Raw genomic sequence first — 23,531 nt, forward strand, 5'->3', positions numbered from 1 at the left:
TGCTGGGGGTGCCTGGGGAGGGCTGCACCCTGATGGTTGGCACCCCTTGCCCATCCCAAACACCCCCCGCCCTTGGTGGCACCTCTTGTCCTGAGCTGACATCCGCATGCCCGCCCTGGCAGCCCCTGGCTTTGCCAGCATCTCCTGTTCTTGTCAGCATCCCCTGCTCTTCCCTGGCACCCCTGTCCCTCCCTGGTACCCCTGCTTTTGTCAGCATGCCCTGTCCTTCCCTGGTAGCCACCGCTGTACCCTGACACCGCTGTCCTTCCCGGCACTCCCTGTCCTTCCTTGGCACCCCCTGGTTTTGCCAGCACTCCTTGCTCATCCCTGGCACCCTTGTCCTTGGTGGCACCTCTGCCCATCCCTATTTGCCTCCCGGGCCGGGGGTTCAGTGCAGGTGGGACAGTGTCCGGGCACTGTCGGGGCACTGTCGGGGCACTGTCGGGGCACTGTCGGGATACTCTCAGGCTCAGGGCAGTGCCGGGGCAGTGTCGGGCACTGTCGGGATACTCTCAGGCTCAGGGCAGTGCCGGGGCACTGTCGGGGCACTGTCGGGATACTCTCAGGCTCAGGGCAGTGCCGGGGCACTGTCGGGGCACTGTCGGGGCACTGTCGGGATACTCTCAGGCTCAGGGCAGTGCCGGGGCAGTGTCGGGGCACTGTCGGGATACTCTCAGGCTCAGGGCAGTGCCGGGGCACTGTCGGGGCACTGTCGGGATACTCTCAGGCTCAGGGCAGTGCCGGGGCTCTGTCGGGGCACTGTCGAGATACTCTCAGGCTCAGGGCAGTGCCGGGGCTCTGTCGGGGCACTGTCGGGATACTCTCAGGCTCAGGGCAGTGCCGGGGCACTGTCGGGGCACTGTCGGGATACTCTCAGGCTCAGGGCAGTGCCGGGGCAGTGTCGGGGCACTGTCGGGATACTCTCAGGCTCAGGGCAGTGCCGGGGCACTGTCGCGGCACTGTCGGGATACTCTCAGGCTCAGGGCAGTGCCGGGTCGCTGTCGGGGCACTGTCGGGATACTCTCAGGCTCAGGGCAGTGCCGGGGCTCTGCCGGGGCGCTGTCGGGACGAGCTGAGGGCAGCCCCGCCTTGCCCGGCTCCAAGATGGCGGCGGCGGCCCCGGGGCGTGTCCCGCAGTCCCGGCCCCGCCCGGCTCTTCCGGCCGCGCCGCGGCCGCGCCGATGGCGGTGAATTACGCGGCCGGGCTGTCCCCGTACTCGGACAAGGGCAAGTGCGGCCTCCCCGAGGTGAGCGCGGCACCGCCGGGTGAACCCCCGCCCGCCCGGGGGAGCCTCCGCCCGCCCGCGGCGCCCCCCGCCCGCCCGGGCCTCCCGCGGGCCCTGCGCGGCCCGGCGCGTTCCCATGGCAACCGCGGCCTCGGCCCCGCACCGGGGAGGCACCGAGCCCTTTGTGTATCCCCAGCACATCCCGCGGCTCCCTCCCTGTCCCCCTTCCGTGGGTGTCTGCCCCCACACACGTCATGGCTCCCTCGTCCCCCTCATGTGTCTCCCAGGCCTCCCCCAGCTCCCTCCTCGTCCCCCCTCCATGTCCCCTTCCATGGCCTCCCTGAGCCCACCCGGCGGATCCCTCCTTCTCCCCCCAGATGCCCCCCATGGCTCCCTCCATGTCCCCCCTGAACCCCAGCAGTTCTTGGGAAGCTTAAAACGGGGTTTGGGGGGAGCCACAGGGACATTCAGGAGCCTGTCCTGAGCCAAGGGGATGGTGAGGGGACAGGGACACACCGGGTCCTGTCCTCGTCCCTGTCCCCAGGAGATGAAGCTGGAGAATTATCTCAGGAATTAAATCTCATGCCCAAACCAGTGTCTGGCGTCCCCAACTCCATGGCTCCCATGTCCCTCGCTGTCCCCCTGCCCTGCCCTGTCCCCAGAGCTGGTGGCACTGCTGGTGACAGCTGGGGCTGAGCACACAGGTGGCCCTGGGTCGCTCCTGGAGCCCAGCCTGGGCCAGCTGCCTGTCAGAGCAGCAAACTCCCTGTTGGTGTTGGGTGTTCCAAGCCCTGTCCCTGCACGGAGATGCTCCAGACAACGTGGAGTCTCTCCTATTAAATGTTTCTGTTGTTAAGGAACACAAAATCCTTCATGGATAAGGAAGAATTGTGGGTTACTGGGGCTCTAGAATCATGGAATTCCAGAATGGTTTGGCTTGAGGGGACCTGAAGGATCATTCAGTCCTTCAGCCATGGCAGGGACACCTTCCACTATTCCAGGCTGCTCCAAGCCCTGTCCATCCCAGCTGCTCTGGGAATTCCATTCCAGGGCCTCCCCACCCTCCCAGGGAAGGATTCCTTCCCATACAATCCACGCCCCCATCTCTCCATCCCACGCTGGGTTTTGTCTTTCCGCAGATCTTTGACCCTCCGGAGGAGCTGGAGCGGAAGGTGCAGGAGCTGGCAGAGCTGATCCGCAGCTCCTCCCATGTGGTGTTCCACACGGGGGCAGGGATCAGCACGGCCTCGGGCATCCCTGACTTCAGGTAAGTCTGAGGGCTGCCACCTCCTCCGAGTCCATCTTCCTTTTTGGAAGGCTCTGATTTAACCCAGGCCTGCCCCATCCCTGCTGTCCATCCTGGATCCAGCTGCAAACACCATTTTCCCTCTTGCACATCCCAGCTGTTTGCATCAACCCCTAGAATCCTGCTGATCCATGAGCTCTGCTCCCATGGATGGGGCTCCTGGAGCCTGAGCTCTCCCTTCCTGCTCTTCCCAGGGGCCCCAATGGTGTCTGGACTATGGAAGAGAAAGGGCTCTCCCCAAAATTTGACACCACCTTTGAGAATGCCAGGCCCTCCAAGACTCACATGGCGCTGCTGGGGCTGCAGAGAGTGGGAATCCTGAAATTCCTGGTCAGCCAGAACGTGGACGGCCTGCACGTGCGCTCAGGATTCCCACGGTACTTTCCCAGCCCCTCACAGAGGCTTTCATTCCCAGGGAATCCCTGCCCTGTCTGATACAGAGAGGGGAAGCTGGAAGGGGATAAACCAGCTGGAATTTAGAGGGGAGAGGTTCTGGTTCTGATGCAGAGGGTCATGGAATGAAATCAGCCGTGGTTGTTGCTGTCTAGAAATGCTTCCAGGTGCTGTTTGTGCACAGGAAAAGCAGATTATGGAATCATGGAATCAAACTGAATTCAAACCCTGTGCAGGGCCAGGGTTTGAATTCAGTGATCCCTATGGATCCCTTCCAGCTCAGGATATTCTGTGATCCTGGGAACAGTCAGGGCCAGGCTGGATGGGGTTTGGAGCAGCCTGGGACAGTGGGAAGTGTCCCTGCCCATGGCAGGGGGTTGATCTTTTAAGGTCCTTTCCAACCCATTCTGTGATTCCGTGAGTCAGGATGTGACTGAGGAGTGTCCGTGTGTCCTTGGTGCCTCTCACAAACACCTTCAGCCAGAGCTGCCTCCAGGGCATTTCCTGTCCTTACAAGCCCCAAGTCCTGGGTCCTGCTCCCAGCCCCGTGTTTGTGTGTTTAATCTAAACAGCCATGGGAAAAGCAGCAGGGAATGATGACAGAATTCCATGGTGCTCCCACAGCCCGCAGCCACTGGCTCCTGTTCAGTTCAGCCCAGCTCTGCCTCCCAAATGAAGCCTGTGCTTGAGTAAGCTGAACTGGGGCCAGACTGGGGGAAATCAAGTCAGTCCTGTCTCACGCAGCCTGGAGGAAGTTCCCAGTGAGCGTGGGGCTCTGAGGAAAATAGGGAGAGCATGGCCCTGTTTTCCTCTGGCTTCTGCTCTGAGCCTGAGGGGAATTTTAGGAAAAACAGGTGTCAGAGGGCTGGAACAGCACAGGGACAGACAGGAATGTTGGGTGCTGGAAAAGCAAAGATCTGGATGCTCCCAGGAGCAGAGATTTGAGTGGATCCAGGAGCTGCAATCAGTGCTGCAGATGGAAACATTAAAATTAAAAGGCCAGGACCTGCTGTCCCTTCCTAAGTCCCTGTTGGGGGATGGACCCATCACCTGGCAGGGCTGGAATGCAGAGAAGCCTTTGAGGTTCCTGGGGAGGAGGTGGGGTTCCCCCAGGGCTCCCCACCCTTCCCCAGCTCACCTGTGCCTTTCTCCCACAGGGACAAGTTGGCCGAGCTCCACGGGAACATGTTTGTGGAAGAGTGCGTGAAATGTGGGAAGTACGTGAGCCCTGGGGGGAAACTGGGCTGGGGTTCCCATCCTGGGGAAGCTGGGCTGGGATCTCCATCCCAGGGGGAAGCTGGGCTGGGGTTCCCATGCCCCTCGTGAGCAGCTCCGTGTCCCCGCAGGCAGTACGTGCGCGACGCCGTCGTGGGCAGCATGGGGCTCAAGCCCACAGGACGCCTCTGCAGCGTCACCAAGGCCCGGGGGCTGCGGGCCTGCAGGTAGGGATCCCTCCTGGGCTGTGGGATGGGGGCATGACCCAACAGCCCCTCAGATTTGGGAGAAGCAGCCCAAGGTGCAGGAAGATCTCTCTGGATGCTCTCCATCCCTTCACAGTGTGGGGACAGGGAGGGTGGGTCAGGCTCTGGTCGTTGTCCCCTGTGCCAGGGCAGCTCTGCTGCCTGTTTTCCTACCTTTTCCAGGGAAAACCATGGTCCCTGTGTGTGTTTTCCAGAGGGAAGTTACGAGACACTATTCTGGATTGGGAAGATTCCCTGCCCGACCGTGACCTGACGCTGGCAGATGAAGCCTGCAGGTACTGACACCCTGATCAGGAGGGGGACAGTCCCTTCCCACCCATCCATGCCCTGATTTTGGATTTCTCCTCCCTGCAGGAAAGCCGATCTCTCCGTCACCTTGGGGACCTCTCTGCAGATCAAACCCAGCGGGAACCTCCCATTGATCACCAAAAAGAGAGGAGGGAAGTTGGTCATTGTCAACCTCCAAGCAACCAAACATGTGAGTGAGCGTCCTACAGCGCTGCACTGCTCCTTTCCCCTCCTGTCCCCTGTTCCAGGCCCATCCCAAGTTTGTCCCTGCATGTTGTCCCCTCCCAGGTGGCCTCTCTTAACAGGCAAACAGGCTGGGAGTCCTGGGTTGGAGGGTTTAAACTTGCAACTCCTGCTAAACACGTAGAGATGGCAGGTAAATATTAGAATTGTGGAAAGGGCTGGGTTGGAAGGAACCTTAAAGCTCATCCTGTTCCCTCTCCCATGGGCAGGGACACCTTCCACTATCCCAGGCTGCTCCAAGCCCTGCCCAACCTTATCCAAGCAAGTCTTAGGAGCAGAGTAAAAGCTCAGCCTGGAGCCTGCTGCTTCCTCTTGGGGTTTATAGCCCTATGGAAAGGCCACACACACACGGAGCCTGTGGAGGACATGCTCAGTTCCTGCTCAATGTTGGTGCCCCAATTGTCCAAAGTCTTTAATGCCCAGACCTGGGGGTTCCTGCGATGTCACCAGAGCTTCCTTGTGCCTGTCACATTCTGTCCCTGCTCTGTCCCTGTGTCCCTGTCCCCAGGCGTGGCTCCAGCCCCACGCCCTAGCAGAGCCCCAGGGCCAGCTCATGTCCCAGTGGGAATGACACACAGGGGGCATGGCCGTGTCCCTGGGAGGGACCGTTTGTCCCCTGAGCCGTGTCCCCCTGTCCAGGACCGCCAGGCCGACCTGCGCATCCACGGCTACGTCGATGAGGTGATGACCAAGCTGATGAAGCACCTGGGGCTGGAGGTGCCCGAGTGGACGGGGCCGGTGGTGGTGGAGAGCGCCGAGCTGGCCAAGGGCGAGCAGCTGCAGGGGCGGCTGAAGGAGGAGCCCCTGGGCCAGCACAACGGCACGGCGGCGCCGCGTGCCGGGAACGCGCCGCCGGAGCGCCGCGACGGGATCAAGCAGGAGTGCCCCAGCCCGGACACGGGGCCAATGCCCGTGAAGAAGATGAAGGTGGAGCCTCTCCTCACCTGACCTGGACTGTCCCTGTCTCACCTGGGCTGCTTTTCCTACCGACTTTTTTTTATACCCTTAAATATTGTCCCTTTTTTTATGTCAGTATTAAACATACTTGAATTGTGGCTCGCGGAGCAGCTGCACCCACGGGCCTGAGGAGGGCCTTGCATAGAGAAATTCTTCTCTGTGAGGGTGGTGAAGCCCTAGAATGGAATTCCCAGAGAAGCTGTGGCTGCCCCTGGATTCCTGGAAGTGCCCAAGGCCAGGATTGATGAGACTTGGAGCACCTTGGGACAGTGGAAGGTGTCCCTGCCCATGGCAGGGGTGGCACTGGATGAGCTTTAAGATCCCTTCCAACCCAAACCATTCCATGACTCTGTAATTCCATGTCACTTGGTCATGGAAGGGGACTGGTGCTGGCTGGATCCCAGTTGGACTCAGGGCTGGGAGCTGTGGGAGGGTGCCCTGGCCCCAGCTCCAGCCTGGGCATGGCCATGTGTCCCCCCACTTCTGGGCCCCTCATGGCAGCTGGGCTTGAGGTCCCCCTGGCCCAGGGCTCCTTGAAACCTTGTGGATCACCCCCTCTTAAACTACAGCAGGTGCATTTTTTTCCAAAATATCTTATATTTAGAGATGAAAATAAAATTCTTAAACCAAAAACCAAAAAAAAAACCAAGAGCGAAACCAACCAGTTGCACCATCAGCAGCCAACCAGGCCAGGGCTCCTCCTGCTTCCTCAGCCCCATCCTGAGTGACCTCAGGTCCTTTCCACAACTCCCACTGTGCCAGACGGGCAGGAGCAGCCCCTTTCCTCCCAGTAAGGCCAGTGGGAACCGGTCTCCTCTTCCCAGTTCACAGAATCCAAGCAAAGCCAAGCAGGTCCAGCATCCGGAGGCAGATCCCGGAGGGGTCCCCCCGAGGGCGTGTCCTGTAGGGGACGAGGTGCTGTCACCCCGTGGCACCCCCGTGCTCCCTGCTCTGCCTAAAGCTCCTCTGCCGGCTCCAGCACCACGGGCCGGCCGTGCCCGGGCTCGGACCACGCCAGGGATGCCAGCCCCGGGTGTGGCACGGAGCCATCCCCTGGCACAGCATCGGCGTGCTGCCCGTCCTCGTGGCTCAGCCCCTCGGGGGCCGATGCCCGTGTGTCGTTCTGGAGGGACCCTTTGGCCGGGAGTGCTGGGAACGTGCCCTGGAAAGCCTCGTGCAGGGTCTCGGGGGTCTCGTGCAGGGGCTCCGACCACAGCGGCTCCGGGGGCTTCTCATCCCCGGCCTGGGGCTGGGTGTGAACCACGCGGGAGGCGGCGGCATTGTGCAGGGACCTGGAGAAAACTGAGCCCCACGGAGGGTCAGGGCCTGGGCCAAGGCCCTGAGGGTCTGTCACAGCTCTGGCTCAGCTCAGCCCCAGCACAGCCCTGGCACAGCCCTGGCACAGCTCAGCCCCAGCCCAGCCCAGCTCTCACCTCGCACGGGCCTGAAGTCACCGTTTGCCTCGGCCTTGCTGGGGGCGAAGGGGCTGATTGAGGGGAAGACAATGAGGGTGAAGGAGAGCAGCAGGACCTGGGGACAGAGGGGACATCACTGAGCACAGCAGGGGAGAGGGACAGGAGCTGGGTCACAGCTGGTGGCAGACCCAGGAGTGCATCTATTCCTCCATCCCTCACTTCTGGTTCATGTCCTACCAGTGCACATCCATCCATCCATCCATCCATCCATCCATCCATCCATCCATCCATCCATCCATCCATCCATCCATCCATCCATCCATCCATCCATCCATCCATCCATCCATCCATCCATCCATCCATCCATCCATCCATCCATCCATCCATCCATCCATCCATCCCAGCCCATCTCCAGGCTCCCAGGCTTTGGAGGCCCCTCGTACCGCCAGGCAGGTCCCTGTCTGTGCTGCCTTGTTGCTCGACTGAACCACCATGGCCTGCAGCTTCTTCAGCTGCTCCAGGAGGGATCTGGGAACAGGGAGAGCCCATGAGCCTCCGTGCCAACATTTCCCACCCCACCTTGTCTCCATCCCACCCTGGGAACACCTACGAGTTCTGCTTCTCCAGGTGCAGGACTTTCCTCTGCAGCTCCTGATTCTGAGCCGTGCACGCCGACATCCTGGGACAGGGAGAGCAGCATGGGGTCAGGGGACAGAGTGCCCGGGGTGCCACCCTGGGGGTCAGCGTGTCACTGTGCCCAGGTGAGGGGCTGGGCTCTGTACCTGCTCTCCAGCCCATCGATGTATTCCTTCTTCTTCTTGCGGCTCTCCTGAGCCGACTGCTTGTTCCGGATCTTCCTCCGGATCTTCTTCAGCACCCGCTCCTCGTACTGGGGGAGACACGGGGGGTCAGGGCCACCAGGGCTGGGACCCCCCCTCCACACCCCTCCCAGGTGTCCTGACCTTGGTGAGGGGCAGCTGTGTGGGCAGGGTCACCCCCTCCTTCAACAGCAGCTTCTTCTCATCCTCTGTCAGCACCAGCTCCTGGAAGTGGCCTTGGCTCGGCCGGAGCAGGGAGCCAGGAGCCTGTGGCTGCTGTGGGAACATGGAATGGTGACACCTTGGTGACACCCTCCTCCTGGCCCCAGGGACCCTGGCTGGGACCATGGTGAAGGTGCCTTGGGCCAGGAAGGGACAGGGATCATAGACAAGGACCAGGAAGGGAAGGGAACAAGTGTGGGAATGGGGAGGGATAGGGATGGGAATGGGGGATGATTAGGGTCCAGGAAGGGACAGGGCTGGGGACAGGGAGTGTTGGGGACACAGGGACAGGGACTCACATAGTCAGAGCTGCCTGAGAGCAGCAGGTCCTTGACGGTGAGGGCACAGGATGCAGGCGGGGGGACCACAGGCAGATCCTGGCTCTCCTCCAGGAAGAATCCAGGGTGCCACATGTCTGGGTGAGGGCAGAGCAGGGCTGTCAACAGTGCTGTGTCCCCACTGTCCCCCCTGCAGGACCCTCTCCCTGCCATGGCCCCAGAACCAGCATGACTTGCTGCCCAGTCCAGTGCCCCTGACTCTGTCCCCCCCAAACTGTCCCTCTGGTCCTGCCCTAGTCCCCCCCACCATCAGTCTGCCCAATTCACCCCAGTTCCCAATCTCTCCACACTGTCCCTACCCCCTCCCTAACCCACCAGACCTCCCAGTTCTTCCCAGTTTCCCCCAGGTCCCTTAATTTCCTCACAGTCCCCCCCTCCCCCACCGCTCTCAGCTCCCCAGTGTCCCCAGTCCATCCAGTGCCCCCAGCCTGGTCCTTTCCCAGCAGGGCTCACCCAGGTCGATGGAGACCTCGGGCTGCAGGACCCCACACCCCGCCGGGGGGGGCTGGGCCGGGCAGGGGTCGGTGTAGGGGTACGGGACCTCTCGGGGACCCCCGTCACAGCTCCGGGGGGGGCTGTCGTGCTGGTCAGAGGGGGGGTCCTCGGACACCCCGCTGTCACTGGTGGCCGGGGACCAGCTGGGCGAGTCTGACACCGAGTCCCCAGAGCCCAGGACAGAGCTCAGGAAGTCGTTGCTGTCCGGGGCACGCTGTGGGGACATGGCACGGTCACCAGGAGCACTCGTCCCCCGGGGTGTGACATGCCAGGGCTGTCACCCAGCAGGGCTGAGGTGAGGCGGGCTCAGGCCCGGGGCTCACCCTGTCCTGGGGCCAGGCTCCCGGCGGCGTCCCCAGCTCCACCTCGCGCAGGATCCCGTCCTGGACGTCGAAGAGGAGATCCAGCAGGTCCAGGCTCTCGAGGCTGCCCACGCTGGAGGCCATGGCTGTGGGATGGCAGGGTCATTGCCCAGTCCAGGCCCCGTGGTACCCCCCAGAGCCACCCCACACGAGCTGCATGGACCCAGGGACACCCCGAGTCATGGGGCAGCTGGGAGGGGGCAGGGGAATGTTGGGATTCACCTGGAAAAGCCCTAGAGGTGTGGGACAGGATGTGGGGGCTCCAGGCATGGCAGGGCTCCCCCCTCCTCCCAGCAGCTGAAGTTCCCAAATCCTCCAGTTTTCCACCCAGAGCTGCCCAGCCAAGGGGTTCCCTCCTGGAGGTGACTGCCGGAAGGGCTGGTTAATCATTCTGGGTGGCAAGTGGAGGGGAGGGGACTGCGGCCACCGGTCACCCCAGGGAGGGGACTCAGCCCCAGGGAGGGGACTCAGTCCCTCACTGCTACCCCAGGCACTGCTTGAGACCCTGGACTCAGAGCCACTGGGCCAGCTGACCACTAGCCCAACTGGCCAATCAGCCAACTGACATCCCAACTACCTGACCAGCTGACCCACTGACCAACTGGTTGACCAGTCAGTCAATGAACTGATCAAGAGACAGACCAAATGGTCAACCTGTTGGCCAAATGACCAATGGATGGACTGTCCCAAAAACCAGCCCACTGACCAATGGACTGACCAGTCAACTCTCTGCCTGATTGACCAACCAACCCACCACCCACCCAGCTGACTCAAATGCTCTCCAAGCCAGCTGGGGACAGTTGTCATTACTTGACATTTGTCTGGCCAAGGTGGACACGGGGCTTTATTGCACCCTGTCCTTCACCCTCAATCCTCAGAGGATCCTGATGGCCCCATGGGATCTCATTGAGCAGCCAGGTGGCAGCCAGGACATACCTGAGGGAGATGCCATAGATTGTCCTCTCAACCCTCTCTGAGCTCAGGGAGCGCAGTGGACAACAAGCCCGGCCTTCACCCTGCTCCTCTTCCTCCTCCTTTGTGATTCCCTGACCCGAATGGCAAAGTTTAAACTCCAACTGCACAGAAATAATATCCCAGATTGCAAAATGTCCCAGCCCTGATTGGGGCTGTCAGAGTGAGATGGCAGGGCCACCCCGGGGCTGGACCCGTAACTCATTAGCCAAATGTTTTTGTGCTCCTCTGCCAAGCGGGGCAGGAGCGGCCGGGGCTGCCGGGCGAAGTCCAGGTGCTATAATTGTCCATGAACCTTCACCCACTTTTGGGGACAGTTTCCCTTTTTCAGACGTCTCGGCATTAATCACATTTGGTGCCTGCTGAGCGCAATATCCGGGGACGTTTGCTCGTGTTCTACCACTTATGGCTTATCCAAAACCACCTCAGTGCCCGGTGGTTCTCCCTGGAGTGAGACCATTGACAAGGGATGGAGGGACAGCACACAGGGAATGGCTTTAAGCTGACAAGGGGTAGATTTAGATGGGATATTGGGAATTAGGAATTGTTCCCTGCAAGGGTGGGCAGGCCCTGGCACAGCGTGGCCAGAGCAGCTGTGGCTGCCCCTGGAGCCCTGGCAGTGCCCAAGGCCAGGCTGGACATTGAGGCTGGGAGCACCTGGGACAGTGGAAGGTGTCCCTGCCATGGTAGGGGTGGAAAGGGATGTGTTTAAAATCCAGCCCAAACCATCCTGGGATTCCGTGAGTCCCTCATGGCTGTCTTGGGCTCACACACTGTGCCAAACCCTCACCCCCCTGCAATGAGGGGCACCAGCCCAACTCCAGCACCTGCGTGCCCTCAGTGAATGCCACCCCGGCGGGTCCCAGGCACAGGGAGGGGACAGAGCTGACTAAGGCTCCGTGTGGCCCAGGCGTGGCGCGGGGACAAGGCCACGGCCCCTTATCGGCCGCCCCACGGCCTCTGCCCGGGCAGGCGGCGCCTGCTCCCTGCTTTATGGCCTCGCGGGACCGGGCAAAGGGCGCCGGCCCGGTGACGCCACTCGGGGCTGCTCGGGGCCCCTCCTCAGGAGCCTCGGGGGTCCCGGGGCCTGGGATCGGGCATGGAATGGGATGGGCAGAGAAGACACGGGCTGGAGGAGCTGCTGCCCGTGGCCAGATCAATAATTAGTGCTTATTTAATTAACGCTCTGTCCACACAGGCGGAGCCCCCCGGTGCCCCTCAGGCGGGGAACCTCCGCCACAGCCGCCACAACCTCTTCCCCCTCAGCGAGATCTCGCGAGACTTCACCCCACAGCGCGCTCTTCCTGGCGCTATTAGGCCCCGCCTCCCCGCGCCCTGCCCCCTGTACCGGTACGAGGCTCCGCCCCCCGGGCCTTCTGCCCCCGCCTCTCGGAGCCCCCGGTCCCGCCCAATGCGCTCCCGGTCCCGCCTCCATAGGCCCGATCGTGGCCCCGCCCCGGTTCCGGCCCCCGCCCCGGTACCGGCCCTGACCCCGCCTCCAGAATCGGTCCCGCCCCCGATTGGCCCGCGCTGGCCCCGCCTCGGCCCCGCCCCCGCGCGCCCCCGCGCCCGGCCGCGCCCCCCCGGCCCCGCAGGCGCGGCCCGGCCCGGCCATGCCGGCCAAGAGGAAGCCGGTGCTGCCCGCCCTCAACATCGCCCCCAGCGCCGCCGAGGGGCCCAGCCCCGACGGCTCCGCAGAGTGAGTCAGGCTCGGTCGGGACCGCCCCGGCAGCGGGGCTGGGCCTGGGGGGGACGCGGGGGCCTGGGGGGGGACACCGGGCCTGGGCACATCGGGGAGGCCCGGACAGAGCGGGCACCGGGCCCGGGGGTCGGGGCACGGCGGGCACGGGGCGTGGGGAGAGCCAGGGTGGGCCTGGAGGAGCCGGGACAGGTTTGAGGAGGCCTAGGAAGGTGTGAGGGGAGAGCTGGAACAGACTTGGGGGGACCAGGAAAGGCCTGGGGGAACCGGGACAGGCCTGGGGGACTGGATGGGCCTGGTCTGGGGCAGGTGAGGGTCAGGGAGGCAGAGCCGGGGGAAAAGCTGAGGGCTGGAAGGGGTGGGCTGGGGCAGGAGGGGATGGGATGGGCAGGGGGAGGCTGCTCTGACCCCCCCGGTTTGCCGGGGCAGCTCAGGCCCGGGGGGTGCCGGGCCCATGCCTGGACCGCAGGTTGGAGCTGGGATGGGGAGCGGGGTCTGGGGGGGACTTGGGGCAGCAGGGGGGGCTCGGCAGATGGGAGATGTGGGGTGAGAGGTGGTGCAGGGGGGTACAAAGGGTGCTGGGTGGAAGGGATGGGGTGAGACCCTCCCAACACGTCCCAGTGTGGGTGAGGAGGGACAAAGGGGGAGCAGCAACTGGGACGGAGCAGCTGGAGCTGGCACAGGCAGTGGGGGCTCGGCAGCTGGTGCTGGGGCAGCACAGACCCCCCTTTGTGCTCAGGATTTGGGGTGGGGGTGTAGCAGAGCTGCTGGACCCCATGGAAAGCCCTTCTCATGTTACCAAAGCCAAGTTTGGCTCCCCGGGCCAGGGAGCAGCATCTGCTGCTGCCTCTTTAAGGCCCAAAGGATTTTTCCTCTTCCTTGGCTCTCCCAAAACACCTGACTGTTCCCAAGCTCCTCTCCAGAGGGGCTGTGTGTGTTGGGCAGGGACTTCTCCAGGTGTCCCTGTCCAGCTGATCCCATTGCTGGGGGCTCAGGACAGGTCAGGGGATGATTTTCCATCATTTCCCAAGAACTACACCCTCCTTTCCCTGGTGCTGAGCATCTCCCATCTCCTCCTCCCCTCTCCAGGGCTAACCTGGTGGACCTGCAGAAGAAGCTGGAGGAGCTGGAGCTGGATGAGCAGCAGAAGAAGCGCCTGGAAGCTTTCCTGACCCAGAAAGCCAAAGTGGGGGAGCTGAAGGACGATGACTTCGAGAGGATCTCCGAGCTGGGCGCTGGCAATGGCGGGGTGGTCACCAAAGTGCAGCACAAACCCTCAGGGCTCATTATGGCACGGAAGGTAACGAGAGGCTGGGAATGCTGGGGGACACCTGGAGCCCTCCCTGGCTCAGGGAGGGCTGGGTTTGGTTGGATTCTCTCTGCACCTTCACCACCTCACCTGGGTCAGGAGTCCTGGCTGCTCCCAGATGGAGCTGTCTCCTTTGGAGAGGCTGTGCTCCCAGTGACAGATCCCTGGGCTCTGGAAAACAGGAGTTTGTTTTTTTTTTCCCAGTTCTGATGGACAAAGTGACTGGAATTGGATCTCCTGAGGATTGTAGGTCGTGGCTGAGGAAGTGTCAGTGGGAAGGATGGGTTTGGCACACACATTCCTCTGCCCCATTTATCACATCCCAAGGTCATTCCAAGCAGGGACAGAGGTTCCTGAGAGGTTCCTCAGACAGAGGTTCCTCTCAGTCTTGGCTTCACTGGGAACATCCACTGTGGTGCCACAGAGTAGAAAATCAGGAGCTGCTTCATCTGCCTGCTGGGAGAGGCTGTGCTTGGCAGGAGCAGCACAATCACTGCTCTGCCTCCTCCAGAGTCTCTCCTCCCTCCTGCTGTTGGGATCATGGAATCCTGGAGTGGTTTGGGTTGGAAGGGGCCTTACAGCTCACCCAGTTCCAGGGCAAGGCCTCCTTTCACCAGCCCTGGGTGTTTCCCTCCCTGCTCTGCTCTGACCCCACGTGCGGCCCCAAAAGCCGCTGCTCGTTCTTGTGCAGAACCTTCACAGGGCCTTTTTCTTTTCTGTGGTTTCCTTGATCTCGGAGCACCTTCTTACAACACCTCCAGAGCTTGTGAAAATGCTCCTGGCTGCTGACTCAGAGGGGCTGAGATCAAACTCCTGACTCGTCTTTCCACCTGTGTCCAGTGCAATCCTGACTCCTTGCATGGCTGGGGCAGCACAGAGCTCTCCCTGTGCCTTCAGCATGGAAACCCCCACGGGATGGGGCTGGAGACACCTTCAATCCCACCCAGTGCCACCCCTGCCACGGCCAGGGACACCTTCCACTGTCCCAGGCTGCTCCAAGCCACGTCCAACCTGGCCCTGGGAATTTCCACGGGCAGCCACAGCTTCTCTGGGAATTCCATTCCAGGGCCTCACCCCCCTGCCAGGGTTTATTCCCACTATCCCATCCATGCCTGCCCTTTGGCACTGGGAAGCCATTCCCTGTGTCCTGCTACTTCACCCTTAATATTTCTCTGCAAATGGGAAAGGTTCTGCTCCAGAGCAGCGCCTCCCTTGAAGATCTGATTTCTTCCCAGCACTCAGAGCTGCTGCCCATCAGTTCTTTGCCTTCCCAGGAGTCACCCCTCTCCCGTTTTCTCTCTTGCCAGCTGATCCATTTGGAAATCAAACCAGCCATCAGGAACCAGATCATCCGGGAGCTGCAGGTGCTGCACGAGTGCAACTCCCCCTACATCGTGGGCTTCTACGGGGCCTTCTACAGCGACGGGGAGATCTCCATCTGCATGGAGCACATGGTGAGGCCCTGCCCTCCCTGCACCCTCCCAGTTCCCCTCCCTGCCACCTCTGTGCCTTGGGCCACTGGCAGCTCCTTGCTCTGGCCACTCTGCTCCTGGTGGGAGCCACGCATTCCTGCTCAGGGCTCGGAATGAGGGAGACAGCGACTTTTGGGAAGAGGAAGCAGAGGTTTGGGGCTTGGCCAAACGGAAATGTTGCCAACCCACTGCTCTGCAGAGCCTGCTGAGAGGCTCAGTGAACGTATTCTGTTCTTTCTGGTGGAGAACTATGTTATTTCTCCTCCAAATCAGCACCACCTTGGCATTTCCGCTGATGGAAGGAAGCAAAGATCCAACAGCAAGAAGCAGAGCTGTTAAAAAACCAGTTTTCAGTGATAAACCTGAGCTCAGATCACCAGATCTTTTTTTTTGGGGGCTGAAAAAGGAGTGTGCTCAATGCTGGTCACCCACCACCTGCTGCCCTGCTCTGTTTTCCTGTGTTGGTCATTCCCATGTTCTTTATTTCAGGATGGTGGCTCTTTGGATCAAGTGCTGAAAGAAGCCAAAAGAATTCCTGAGGAAATCCTGGGCAAAGTCAGTATAGCGGTGAGTGCTGGGGCTGCTCAGGCTTCCTGGGGGGATTTGCTGGGCAGGGAATGATTCCTGGGCTGCCCTGGGAAGCTTTCTGTGCTTCCCAGTCCTGGGGACTGCACTTTTCTGGGCCAAGAGGCCAGAGCAGAGGGGAAATATTCCCAACCCCTTTCCCCCTGGATAATGTTGGCTTCACTTCAAGGAGGATTGGGAGAAGCTTTTTTGGGGTGGTTCACCCAAAATCTGTGATGGAATTGGGGATAAATTGGAAATCCTGAGGGACATGGACACCACAGGGCATTTCTCCTTGGGCTGAGGGCAGAGCTCCTCCCTGAGCCCTGCTCTGATCCAGCCTTGGGTTCCCCCCAGGTTCTGCGGGGCCTGGCCTACCTGCGGGAGAAGCACCAAATCATGCACAGAGGTGAGAGCAGCACCCTGAAAATCCCAACCTGCAGTGCCAGGTGTCACCCAGAGCCACCTTCACACTCCCCTCTCTCGCTGTTCCCAGATGTGAAACCCTCCAACATCCTGGTGAATTCCCGAGGGGAGATTAAGCTCTGTGACTTTGGGGTCAGCGGGCAGCTCATTGACTCCATGGCCAACTCCTTTGTGGGAACTCGGTCCTACATGTCTGTAAGTTCCTTCCAGCTGGGCTTTTGGGGTCATTTGGGTCCATCTCAGCTGTTTCCATCCCCATCCTCTTCACAGGGACACTTTCCACTGTCCCAGGTTGTTCCAAGCCCTGTCCAGCCTGGCCTTGGGCACTTCCAGGGATCCAGGGGCAGCCAGAGCTTCTCTGGGAACCTGTGCCAGGTCCTCCCCACCCTCCCAGGGAAGGATCCTGAGGTCTGAGCTGCTCCTGTATTTTGGGAATGGTTATTCAAGTGCAGTTATAGTTAGACAGGGGCTATTTAAAAATCCTGTCCCCTCTGCTCCCAGGCCTGGCTCCAGGCTGCCTCAGAGCTGCCAGTGGGGATGACTTGCATGGACTGATTTATTCCTAATTTTTCCTTTTAATGGCCATAACCTCAAGTGGATTTTCTGCTTCTCTGGTTCCTCTTGGGTGTTAACAGCAGAGAGCAGGAAAATAGATTTTTATGGATAATAGATTTCAGCACACAAAGAAATAGATTCCTGCTGGGTGTTCCAGACTCCCAAACACAAGTAGCTGGGAATGCTGCTGAGTTGGGAGTGTGGATAAGATGCTCCAAGTGGTTTTTGTCTGCACATCATTTTTCTTTTCCATCCCCTTTGCACACGATCCTTCTGGGACTGTCCTTTCCCTGGAGAGCTGCCATGGAGAGGCCTTTGGGATATTACAGAATCCCAGGATGGTTTGGGTTGGAAGGACCTTAAAGCCCATCCAGTGCCACTCCTGCCATGGCAGGGACACCTCCCACTGTCCCAGGCTGCTCCAGCCTGGCCTTGGGCACTGCCAGGGATCCAGGGGCAGGCGCAGCTGCTCTGGGCACCCTGTGCCAGGGCCTGCCCACCCTCCCAGGGTGGAATTCCTTCCCAATATCCCATCCCTCCCTGCCTCTGTCCGTGTGAAGCCATTCCCTGTGTCCTGTCCCTTGTCCAAAGTCCTTTTCCAGTTCCCTGGGAGCCCCTTTAGGCACTGGAGTCTGAGTCTCATCCACACAGGACATTTGTGTTTGGTATCCCATGTTACCCCTTGTTCCTGTGTCCTGGGGGTCCATATCCCCCAGTGTCAGTGGGTGTTCCTATGCTCTGGGGACCAGCATTCCATGTCATCCATTCCCTGTGCCCTGGGTGCCACTATGCCCCATTCCCTTGAGCCCTGCTGTGCTGTGCTCTCCTGCAGGTCTCCCCCCATTATCCCCAGTCCCATTCCCAGTGCCATTATCCCCATTCCCACCCCCCTGAGCCCCGCTGTTTCCCCCCCCCCCCCCGCAGCCCGATCGTCTGCAGGGCTCTCCCCATTATCCCTCATTCCCATCCCCATTATCCCTCATTCCCATCCCCATTATCCCCCATTCCCATCCCCATTATCCCCATCCCCATTCCCAGAGCCATTATCCCCATTCCCATATTCCCCAATCCCACCCCCTGAGCCCTGCAGCCCGAGCCCTGCCCGGGCTCTCCCCATTATCCCCATTATCCCCATTCCCATATTCCCCAATCCCACCCCCTGAGCCCTGCAGCCCGAGCGCCTGCAGGGCTCTCCCCGTTATCCCCATTATCCCCATTCCCATCCCCATTATCCCCATAATCCCCATTCCCATTCCCATTATCCCCAATCCCACCCCCTGAGCCCTGCCTGCTCTCCCGCAGCCCGAGCACCTGCAGGGCTCTCCCCATTATCCCCATTCCCATTATCCCCATTATCCCCATTATCCCCAATCCCACCCCCTGAGCCCTGCCTGCTCTCCCGCAGCCCGAGCGCCTGCAGGGCACGCACTACTCGGTGCAGTCGGACATCTGGAGCATGGGGCTGTCCCTGGTGGAGCTGTCGATCGGAAGGTACCCAATCCCCCCGCCAGACTCCAAGGAACTGGAAGCAATTTTTGGCCGTCCTGTGGTGGACGGGGCGGAGGGAGAGTCCCCCAGCATCTCGCCGCGGGCCCGGCCCCCAGGACGCCCCGTCAGTGGTAGGGGCTGTGGTGTGCATCGGCAGCAACGCTTCCATGGGGCGTGAGCGGGGTTGGGGAGGCTGGGGGAGCTGCCCTGCAGGAGGCTCTGCTGGGAGTGCTGGTAGGGAAGGCAACTTTGGCTCCTGCACGGCCCACCCCGACACAGGTTGGTGGAATCGAGGTGGGAGCGTGGGGAGGGATCTCTCAGGATGGATTTGGGGTCTGTCCGTGGGCTCCTGAGACCCTCCCACAGAAAGGCTCAGCCCCCCACCCCGTGCTGTGGGCACAGCTGGAATGTGGCTCCCGTGGAGAGGATGGTTTGAGGGGCATTGTCACAGCCCCTTGTGCTCCTCAGGCTTTGCCTGTGCTGCCAGCAGGTTCTTCTCAGGCAGCTTTTTGGGAAGAGCTTTGCTGGGAGAGCTCACAGAAGCACCAAGCAGCCCCAGGATTCCAGGGATGCTCTGCTGGAGCCATTGCCTTGGGAGCAGAAGGCTCTGGAAGTGCTGCCAGCCAGCCAGAGTAGATGGTCTGCTGCTGTCCAAACATAAATAAACCTGGACTGGAGGTCTGGTGAAAGAAATCCAAACTCTGGGAATTAAGTTGATTTCTCATTAACCATGACGCAATTGCCCCGGGAGTTGCCTCAGCCTCTCCCAGCAGAGCTCCCCCAAACTCGTGTTTTTCACCCCAAACTGAGCCCTGAGCAGCCTCTCAGCACCATTTGTGTCACCCCCCAGGCCACGGGATGGACACCAGGCCTGCCATGGCCATCTTTGAGCTGCTGGATTACATCGTTAATGAGGTGGGTGTTTGCTTTCCCAGAGCTTCCACGGGGATGTTCTGCTCTGCTGAGTCAGGGTGGGATCTGGAATGTTTGGTCACTCATGGAATTCCAGAATGGTTTGGGTTGGAAGGACCTTAAAGCTCATCCAGTGCCACCCCTGCCATGGCAGGGACACCTCCCACTGTCCCAGGCTGCTCCAGCCTGGCCTTGGGTACTGCCAGGGATCCAGGGGCAGCCACAGCTGCTCTGGGAAAGCCATCCCAGGGCCTCCCCACCATCATGGGGAGGAATTGCTTCCCAAAATCCCATCCTAACCTTCCCTCCCTCAGTTTAAGGCCATCCCCCTTGTCCTACCCAACTTGCAAGGACAGCTCTCACAAACAAGAGGAGGAGGGGCAGCCTCCCGTTCCAGGGTGATGGAAAATTCTCATTTTGGGGTTGTTTCAACAGCCCCAGGCATGGCCAGAGCTGGGATTTGTGAGGCTGGATTTAGGATTGGCATGCTTGGTGATTTCCCAGCTTTGGCTGGGGTTCAGTGTGGGGTCCCCTGGAGCAGAGCGAGCTGGAGGAGCAGGGGAAGGAATGGCAGGGAAGGGTTTTCCTGGCTGGAAAAGCAGGGAGGATGAGGAAGATGAGAGTGGCTGTAGAGCACAGCTCCCTGACACTGATTTCTGGCACAGTAACACAGGAGTGGTGCAGGAACCCCTTTTCCTTCTCTCCACAGCCACCTCCCAAGCTGCCAAGTGGAGTCTTCACGCAAGATTTCCAGGAGTTTGTAAATAAATGGTGAGGATTTCATCTCCTGGCTGTAGGTGGAGGCTTGGACGTGCTCCTTGACAGCTCTGCAGCTCCACCCTCCGTGTTCTGCCTGATCTCTCTCTCCCTGTCTGATCCCACGTTGGGCTGGGAGCTCCTGCCTTGGGAAGGGTTGGAATAAAAGCAGTTTTTTTTGTGGGGCTGCTGAGCAGGATCCCAGCTCCTTCTAAATCTGAGCCTGGCAAGGGGGGTGGTGGAGCAGATCCTGGGGCTGAGTCACCCCGTGGGCACAGGGACACCTGCAGGTGCTGCCAGAGCTCCCAGGAAAGCAGAGATTGGATATTAAATCCCAGATGGCTGCCAAGCTTTAGGGCCTTTTCTCCATTTGCAGGGCACAATTTGTCCCCTCAGTCTGGAGGAGCTGGATCCTGCAGCTCTCCCTGGGAGAGCTGAGCTGGCAGGGATCCCTCTCCCAGGATCCTGAGGGGCTCTGGGGGAAGATGGAGCTTCTCCAGCCTGATCCCCACATTCCCACAAGGAATCTCACCTTGGCTTCCCTCTCTTGGTCTTTCTCATTCCAGCTTAATTAAGAACCCAGCAGAACGAGCAGATCTGAAGATGCTGATGGTGAGTGGGGAGAGGATTTTTCTGCTGCACTGGGGTGGCACCAGCTCTGCCAGCTGCTGCCCCATCCCTCTTGCTCCACAGGCTGGGAATTGTCAGGCTGAGCTCAGGATGAGGGACTGACCCCCTTTATCCAGGGGCAGTGCTGGATCTCTGCTGGGAGCTCGTCCAGGCTCTGCTGAGGTGCCTGGGACAGCCCTGGCTCCTCACCTGGGCAGGTGAGGGCACTGAGGGCTGGATCCCAGCTGTGCTCTCATCCCAGAGATCCAGCAGAGTCCTGGGCAAGGGGGGGATTCAGGTGAGACCCCACCTGCAGAGCTGCCTCCAGCAGGTCCAGAAGGACCTGGAGCTGCTGGGAGAGTCCAGAGAAGGGCCTGGAGCTCTGGGAGAGTCCAGAGAAGGGCCTGGAGCTCTGGGAGAGTCCAGAAAAGGGCCTGGAGCTGCTGGGAGAGTCCAGAGAAGGGCCTGGAGCTCTGGGAGAGTCCAGAGAAGGACCTGGAGCCCCTCTGGAGCTCTGGGAGAGTCCAGAAGGACCTGGAGCTGCTGGGAGAGTCCAGAGAAGGACCTGGAGCCCCTCTGGAGCTCTGGGAGAGTCCAGAAGGACCTGGAGCTGCTGGGAGAGTCCAGAGAAGGACCTGGAGCTGCTGGGAGAGTCCAGAAGGACCTGGAGCTCTGGGAGAGTCCAGAGAAGGACCTGGAGCTCCTCTGGAGCTCTGGGAGAGCTGGGGGTGCTCACCTGGAGAGGAGAAGGCTCCAGGGAGAGCTCAGAGCCTGAAGGGGCTCCAGGAGAGCTGGAGAGGGACTGGGGACAAGGGACAGAGGGACGGGACACAGGGAATGGCTCCCACTGTCAGAGGGCAGGGTTAGGTGGGAGATTGGGCAGGAATTTCTCCCTGTGATGGTGGGAGACCTGCAAGGAGTAAATGTTTTCCCCAAGTCTTCTTTCCCTGTCTCAGGGTCTTCACCCCTCTCCAGGGCATATCCCACAGCACAGGGCTGGCTTTTTGGGATCTGGGCTGCTCCTCTGGGGTGTTCCTGACCGTGTTTTCCCCTGTGCTTGCAGAGCCACACGTTCATCAAGCGCTCCGAGGTGGAGGAGGTGGATTTCGCGGGCTGGCTGTGCCGGACGCTGCGGCTGAACCAGCCCAGCACTCCCACCCGAGCTGCCATGTGAGCCCAGCCTGGCGCTCCTGCCTCTGGCACCGCTTCCTCTCCTCCCTCCAGGGCAGAACTGCCCCTCCTTCCTCCCTCCCAGCGCCAAAGCTCGGCCCCGGGGCGGCTCCATCCTCCGGGGCTGCCCGCCGGGCTCGGTCCCTGCGGACCTGGGGGTGTTCCAGGCCTCTGCTCCAGCTCTGGAGCTCCTGACACTTGGGAATTGTGGTGCTGCTTATGTTGGTTTTTCTTCATTTTGGGTTTATTTTTGTTTTGGTTCGGGTTTTTTTGGATTTTTTTTGGAAATCAAGAAGGAAGGTGATGGTGCAGGGATGAAGGGCAGCTGGTGCTTCACCCATCCCTGGTTTTCTCTCTGGGGTGGAGAATCAGTGGGATCAGGAATGGAGAAAGCCTGCCTAGGGTGGCCCAGAGCAGTGTCCCTGTCCTGCCTGGGGCCACAGCTGGGCTCTGGGCTGGGGGCAGAGCAGAGGTCGCTGTTTGCCTGCTTTAAATCTGCTTTAAATGGTTCTTCTGAAGCCTGGCTTGTCCCTGGCTTGTCCGAGCTGGATGTTCAGGGGAGGGGTGGATCCATGGGGCTGAGGAGGGAGGGATGGGGATGGGGGATGGCTCCCACTTTGCAGTGTCCAGGTGAGGGGAGAGTGTGGATTTTGGGATTTTCCTTTCCTGGAGAGGTGGAGGCAGAGCTTGGCTGTTCCTGGTAGCCGTGCCCGGGGTTGGGGTCCCTCCCCTGACCCCATCGGGGGCACAGGGAACCCTCCAGGCTGCATTTCCCCCCTCCAGGCTGCATTTTTCCCCTCCAGCTGCCTCCAGCCCATCCCAGGGCTGGCCTCAGCCATCGTGGATGTGGCAGAGCTCCAGGATTCCCTGTCAGAGCCCCCTGGCCAGGGATGAACCCACCCCGAGCCCACGTTGTCCCTGGATTGTCCCTCCCATCGAGGACCCTGCAGCCCCCCAGGCCCCGACCCCCTCCCTTCCCACCACGTGGATTTTGGGGTGAATCATTCCCCTCCTCCCCCCCCCCCCCCCAACGTGGGCTTGGCAACCCCTGAGCCCCCTGTGAGGATTTGGGAAGTTGGGTGGGAATTTTTTTGTGTTTTCCTTCTATTTTTTTAGCTGTTTTTCACTCAGTCAGGCTGGCAGCTGCCATCCCCCTGCCTGCCCTGGGTCCCACCATGGCAGCCCCCCCCCCAAATTAACTACCAGGGCTGGGTACCCCCAAATCCCTCATCCCTTTTCCTTTCCTGTTTTCCAGCACAGGACAAAGGCACTGCCCTGCCTGGAGCCAACCCACAGGGCAACCACGTCCCCAGAGGGGGGACACCCCAATTTTTTGGGGGGCAACACCCCAGATTTGAGGGGTCTGTGCTTGCTGGCTTAGCTGATGCCCAGCCAAGCCCCCCTGGAGCCGTGGGGTGCTCAATGTGATGGATTTTGCCTCTTATTTAATGTGGGAAGCAGGGAAGGTTCCTCAAGTTTTGGGCTATTTTCCATAGATTTTGGTGCTGGGATTTGGAGGAGGGAGAGGAGGAAAAGGAGGAGGATGAGGAGGAGAGCGTGGATGGAGCAGTTTGGTGGTGCAATTAATTTTTTTTTTTTTTTTAACTCGATATTTTCATCATGGACGGGGAGGGGGGTTGGGGAAATAATAAATAAACGGCACTTTACATTTCCAGGTGGTTTCTCTCCTCGGTTGTGCCTGGGGTGGGTTTAACCCCTCTGGAGCCGGAATTCCAGCCGGGAGTGCTGCTTCCCGGAGCTCGGGTGGCTCTCCCGGGGATGTGCTGGCCACTGCTGGCCAGCGGCTGCCTCCAGTGGGAGCCGGAGACACCGGAATTATCCCGGCACGAGGCAGCCCCGGACGGGATGGATGTGGAATCCAAGGACCTAAATCCAGTTGGAAATAGCTGGGGGGTGAAAAATATTTAGGGGTGAAAAATATTTAGGGTGAGCAGGAGCTGGGTGAAGCTGAAAAAAACCCCAAAACAAATTTGGCCCAAAATGGGAAAATATTTTGCAGTTTTTGTGCTGTGAACGATGCGAGGGCTCAGGGGG

The 23,531-nt window shown here is 60.4% G+C and overlaps 3 protein-coding genes across 5 annotated transcripts; 2 read left to right on the forward strand and 1 right to left on the reverse strand.

Annotated features, from left to right (window-relative positions):
* The first annotated feature begins 1,142 nt into the window (after positions 1–1,142).
* SIRT6 (sirtuin 6) lies at positions 1,143–5,992 on the forward strand. Of its 2 annotated transcripts, XM_050986151.1 has the most exons (8): positions 1,143–1,247; positions 2,366–2,493; positions 2,727–2,909; positions 4,083–4,142; positions 4,272–4,367; positions 4,601–4,681; positions 4,761–4,884; positions 5,577–5,992. In XM_050986151.1, exons 1-8 carry the CDS (start codon positions 1,182–1,184, stop codon positions 5,883–5,885), a joined length of 1,047 nt encoding a protein of 348 aa, XP_050842108.1. In that variant the 5' UTR covers positions 1,143–1,181; the 3' UTR covers positions 5,886–5,992. The 2 variants fall into 2 exon arrangements, with proteins under 2 accessions (XP_050842108.1, XP_050842109.1); XM_050986152.1 differs by lacking the exon at positions 2,727–2,909.
* Positions 5,993–6,138: 146 nt separating this feature from the next.
* CREB3L3 (cAMP responsive element binding protein 3 like 3) lies at positions 6,139–10,624 on the reverse strand. 2 transcript variants are annotated; one of them, XM_009099826.4, is made up of 10 exons: positions 10,481–10,624; positions 9,506–9,630; positions 9,141–9,396; positions 8,649–8,764; positions 8,272–8,403; positions 8,092–8,198; positions 7,920–7,988; positions 7,753–7,837; positions 7,328–7,424; positions 6,139–7,196 (listed from the first exon to the last, which is right to left on the reverse strand). In XM_009099826.4, the coding sequence occupies exons 1-10, from the start codon at positions 10,494–10,496 to the stop codon at positions 6,850–6,852; spliced, it is 1,350 nt and encodes a 449-aa protein (XP_009098074.3). In that variant the 5' UTR covers positions 10,497–10,624; the 3' UTR covers positions 6,139–6,849. The 2 variants fall into 2 exon arrangements, with proteins under 2 accessions (XP_009098074.3, XP_050842107.1); XM_050986150.1 differs by lacking the exon at positions 10,481–10,624 and adding an exon at positions 9,767–10,131.
* A 1,463-nt stretch (positions 10,625–12,087) lies between these two features.
* Positions 12,088–23,149, forward strand: MAP2K2 (mitogen-activated protein kinase kinase 2). The gene is made up of 11 exons (XM_030233399.2): positions 12,088–12,215; positions 13,305–13,515; positions 14,832–14,978; positions 15,486–15,563; positions 15,918–15,969; positions 16,057–16,181; positions 17,947–18,160; positions 18,880–18,944; positions 19,651–19,712; positions 20,264–20,309; positions 21,370–23,149. Exons 1-11 carry the CDS (start codon positions 12,130–12,132, stop codon positions 21,478–21,480), a joined length of 1,197 nt encoding a protein of 398 aa, XP_030089259.1. The 5' UTR covers positions 12,088–12,129; the 3' UTR covers positions 21,481–23,149.
* Positions 23,150–23,531: the final 382 nt, after the last annotated feature.

Source organism: Serinus canaria, chromosome 28, assembly GCF_022539315.1.
Source record: "Serinus canaria isolate serCan28SL12 chromosome 28, serCan2020, whole genome shotgun sequence".
NCBI classification, from domain to species: Eukaryota; Metazoa; Chordata; class Aves; order Passeriformes; family Fringillidae; genus Serinus; species Serinus canaria.

Bases quoted from the DNA above. Each gene is read 5' to 3' on its own strand.
- MAP2K2 (XM_030233399.2), top strand. From the start codon at position 12,130: ATGCCGGCCAAGAGGAAGCCGGTGCTGCCCGCCCTCAACATCGCCCCC. The intron at 16,182-17,946 runs GTAAGTTCCTTC...GCTCTCCCGCAG, and splicing joins GAACTCGGTCCTACATGTCT to CCCGAGCGCCTGCAGGGCAC. The intron at 18,161-18,879 runs GTAGGGGCTGTG...GTCACCCCCCAG, and splicing joins CCCAGGACGCCCCGTCAGTG to GCCACGGGATGGACACCAGG.
- SIRT6 (XM_050986151.1), top strand. From the start codon at position 1,182: ATGGCGGTGAATTACGCGGCCGGGCTGTCCCCGTACTCGGACAAGGGC. The intron at 1,248-2,365 runs GTGAGCGCGGCA...GTCTTTCCGCAG, and splicing joins GCAAGTGCGGCCTCCCCGAG to ATCTTTGACCCTCCGGAGGA. The intron at 4,368-4,600 runs GTAGGGATCCCT...TGTGTTTTCCAG, and splicing joins CGGGGGCTGCGGGCCTGCAG to AGGGAAGTTACGAGACACTA.
- CREB3L3 (XM_009099826.4), bottom strand. The intron at 9,397-9,505 runs GTGAGCCCCGGG...ATGTCCCCACAG, and splicing joins GAGCCTGGCCCCAGGACAGG to CGTGCCCCGGACAGCAACGA. The intron at 8,404-8,648 runs GTGAGTCCCTGT...ATGTTCCCACAG, and splicing joins TCTCAGGCAGCTCTGACTAT to CAGCCACAGGCTCCTGGCTC.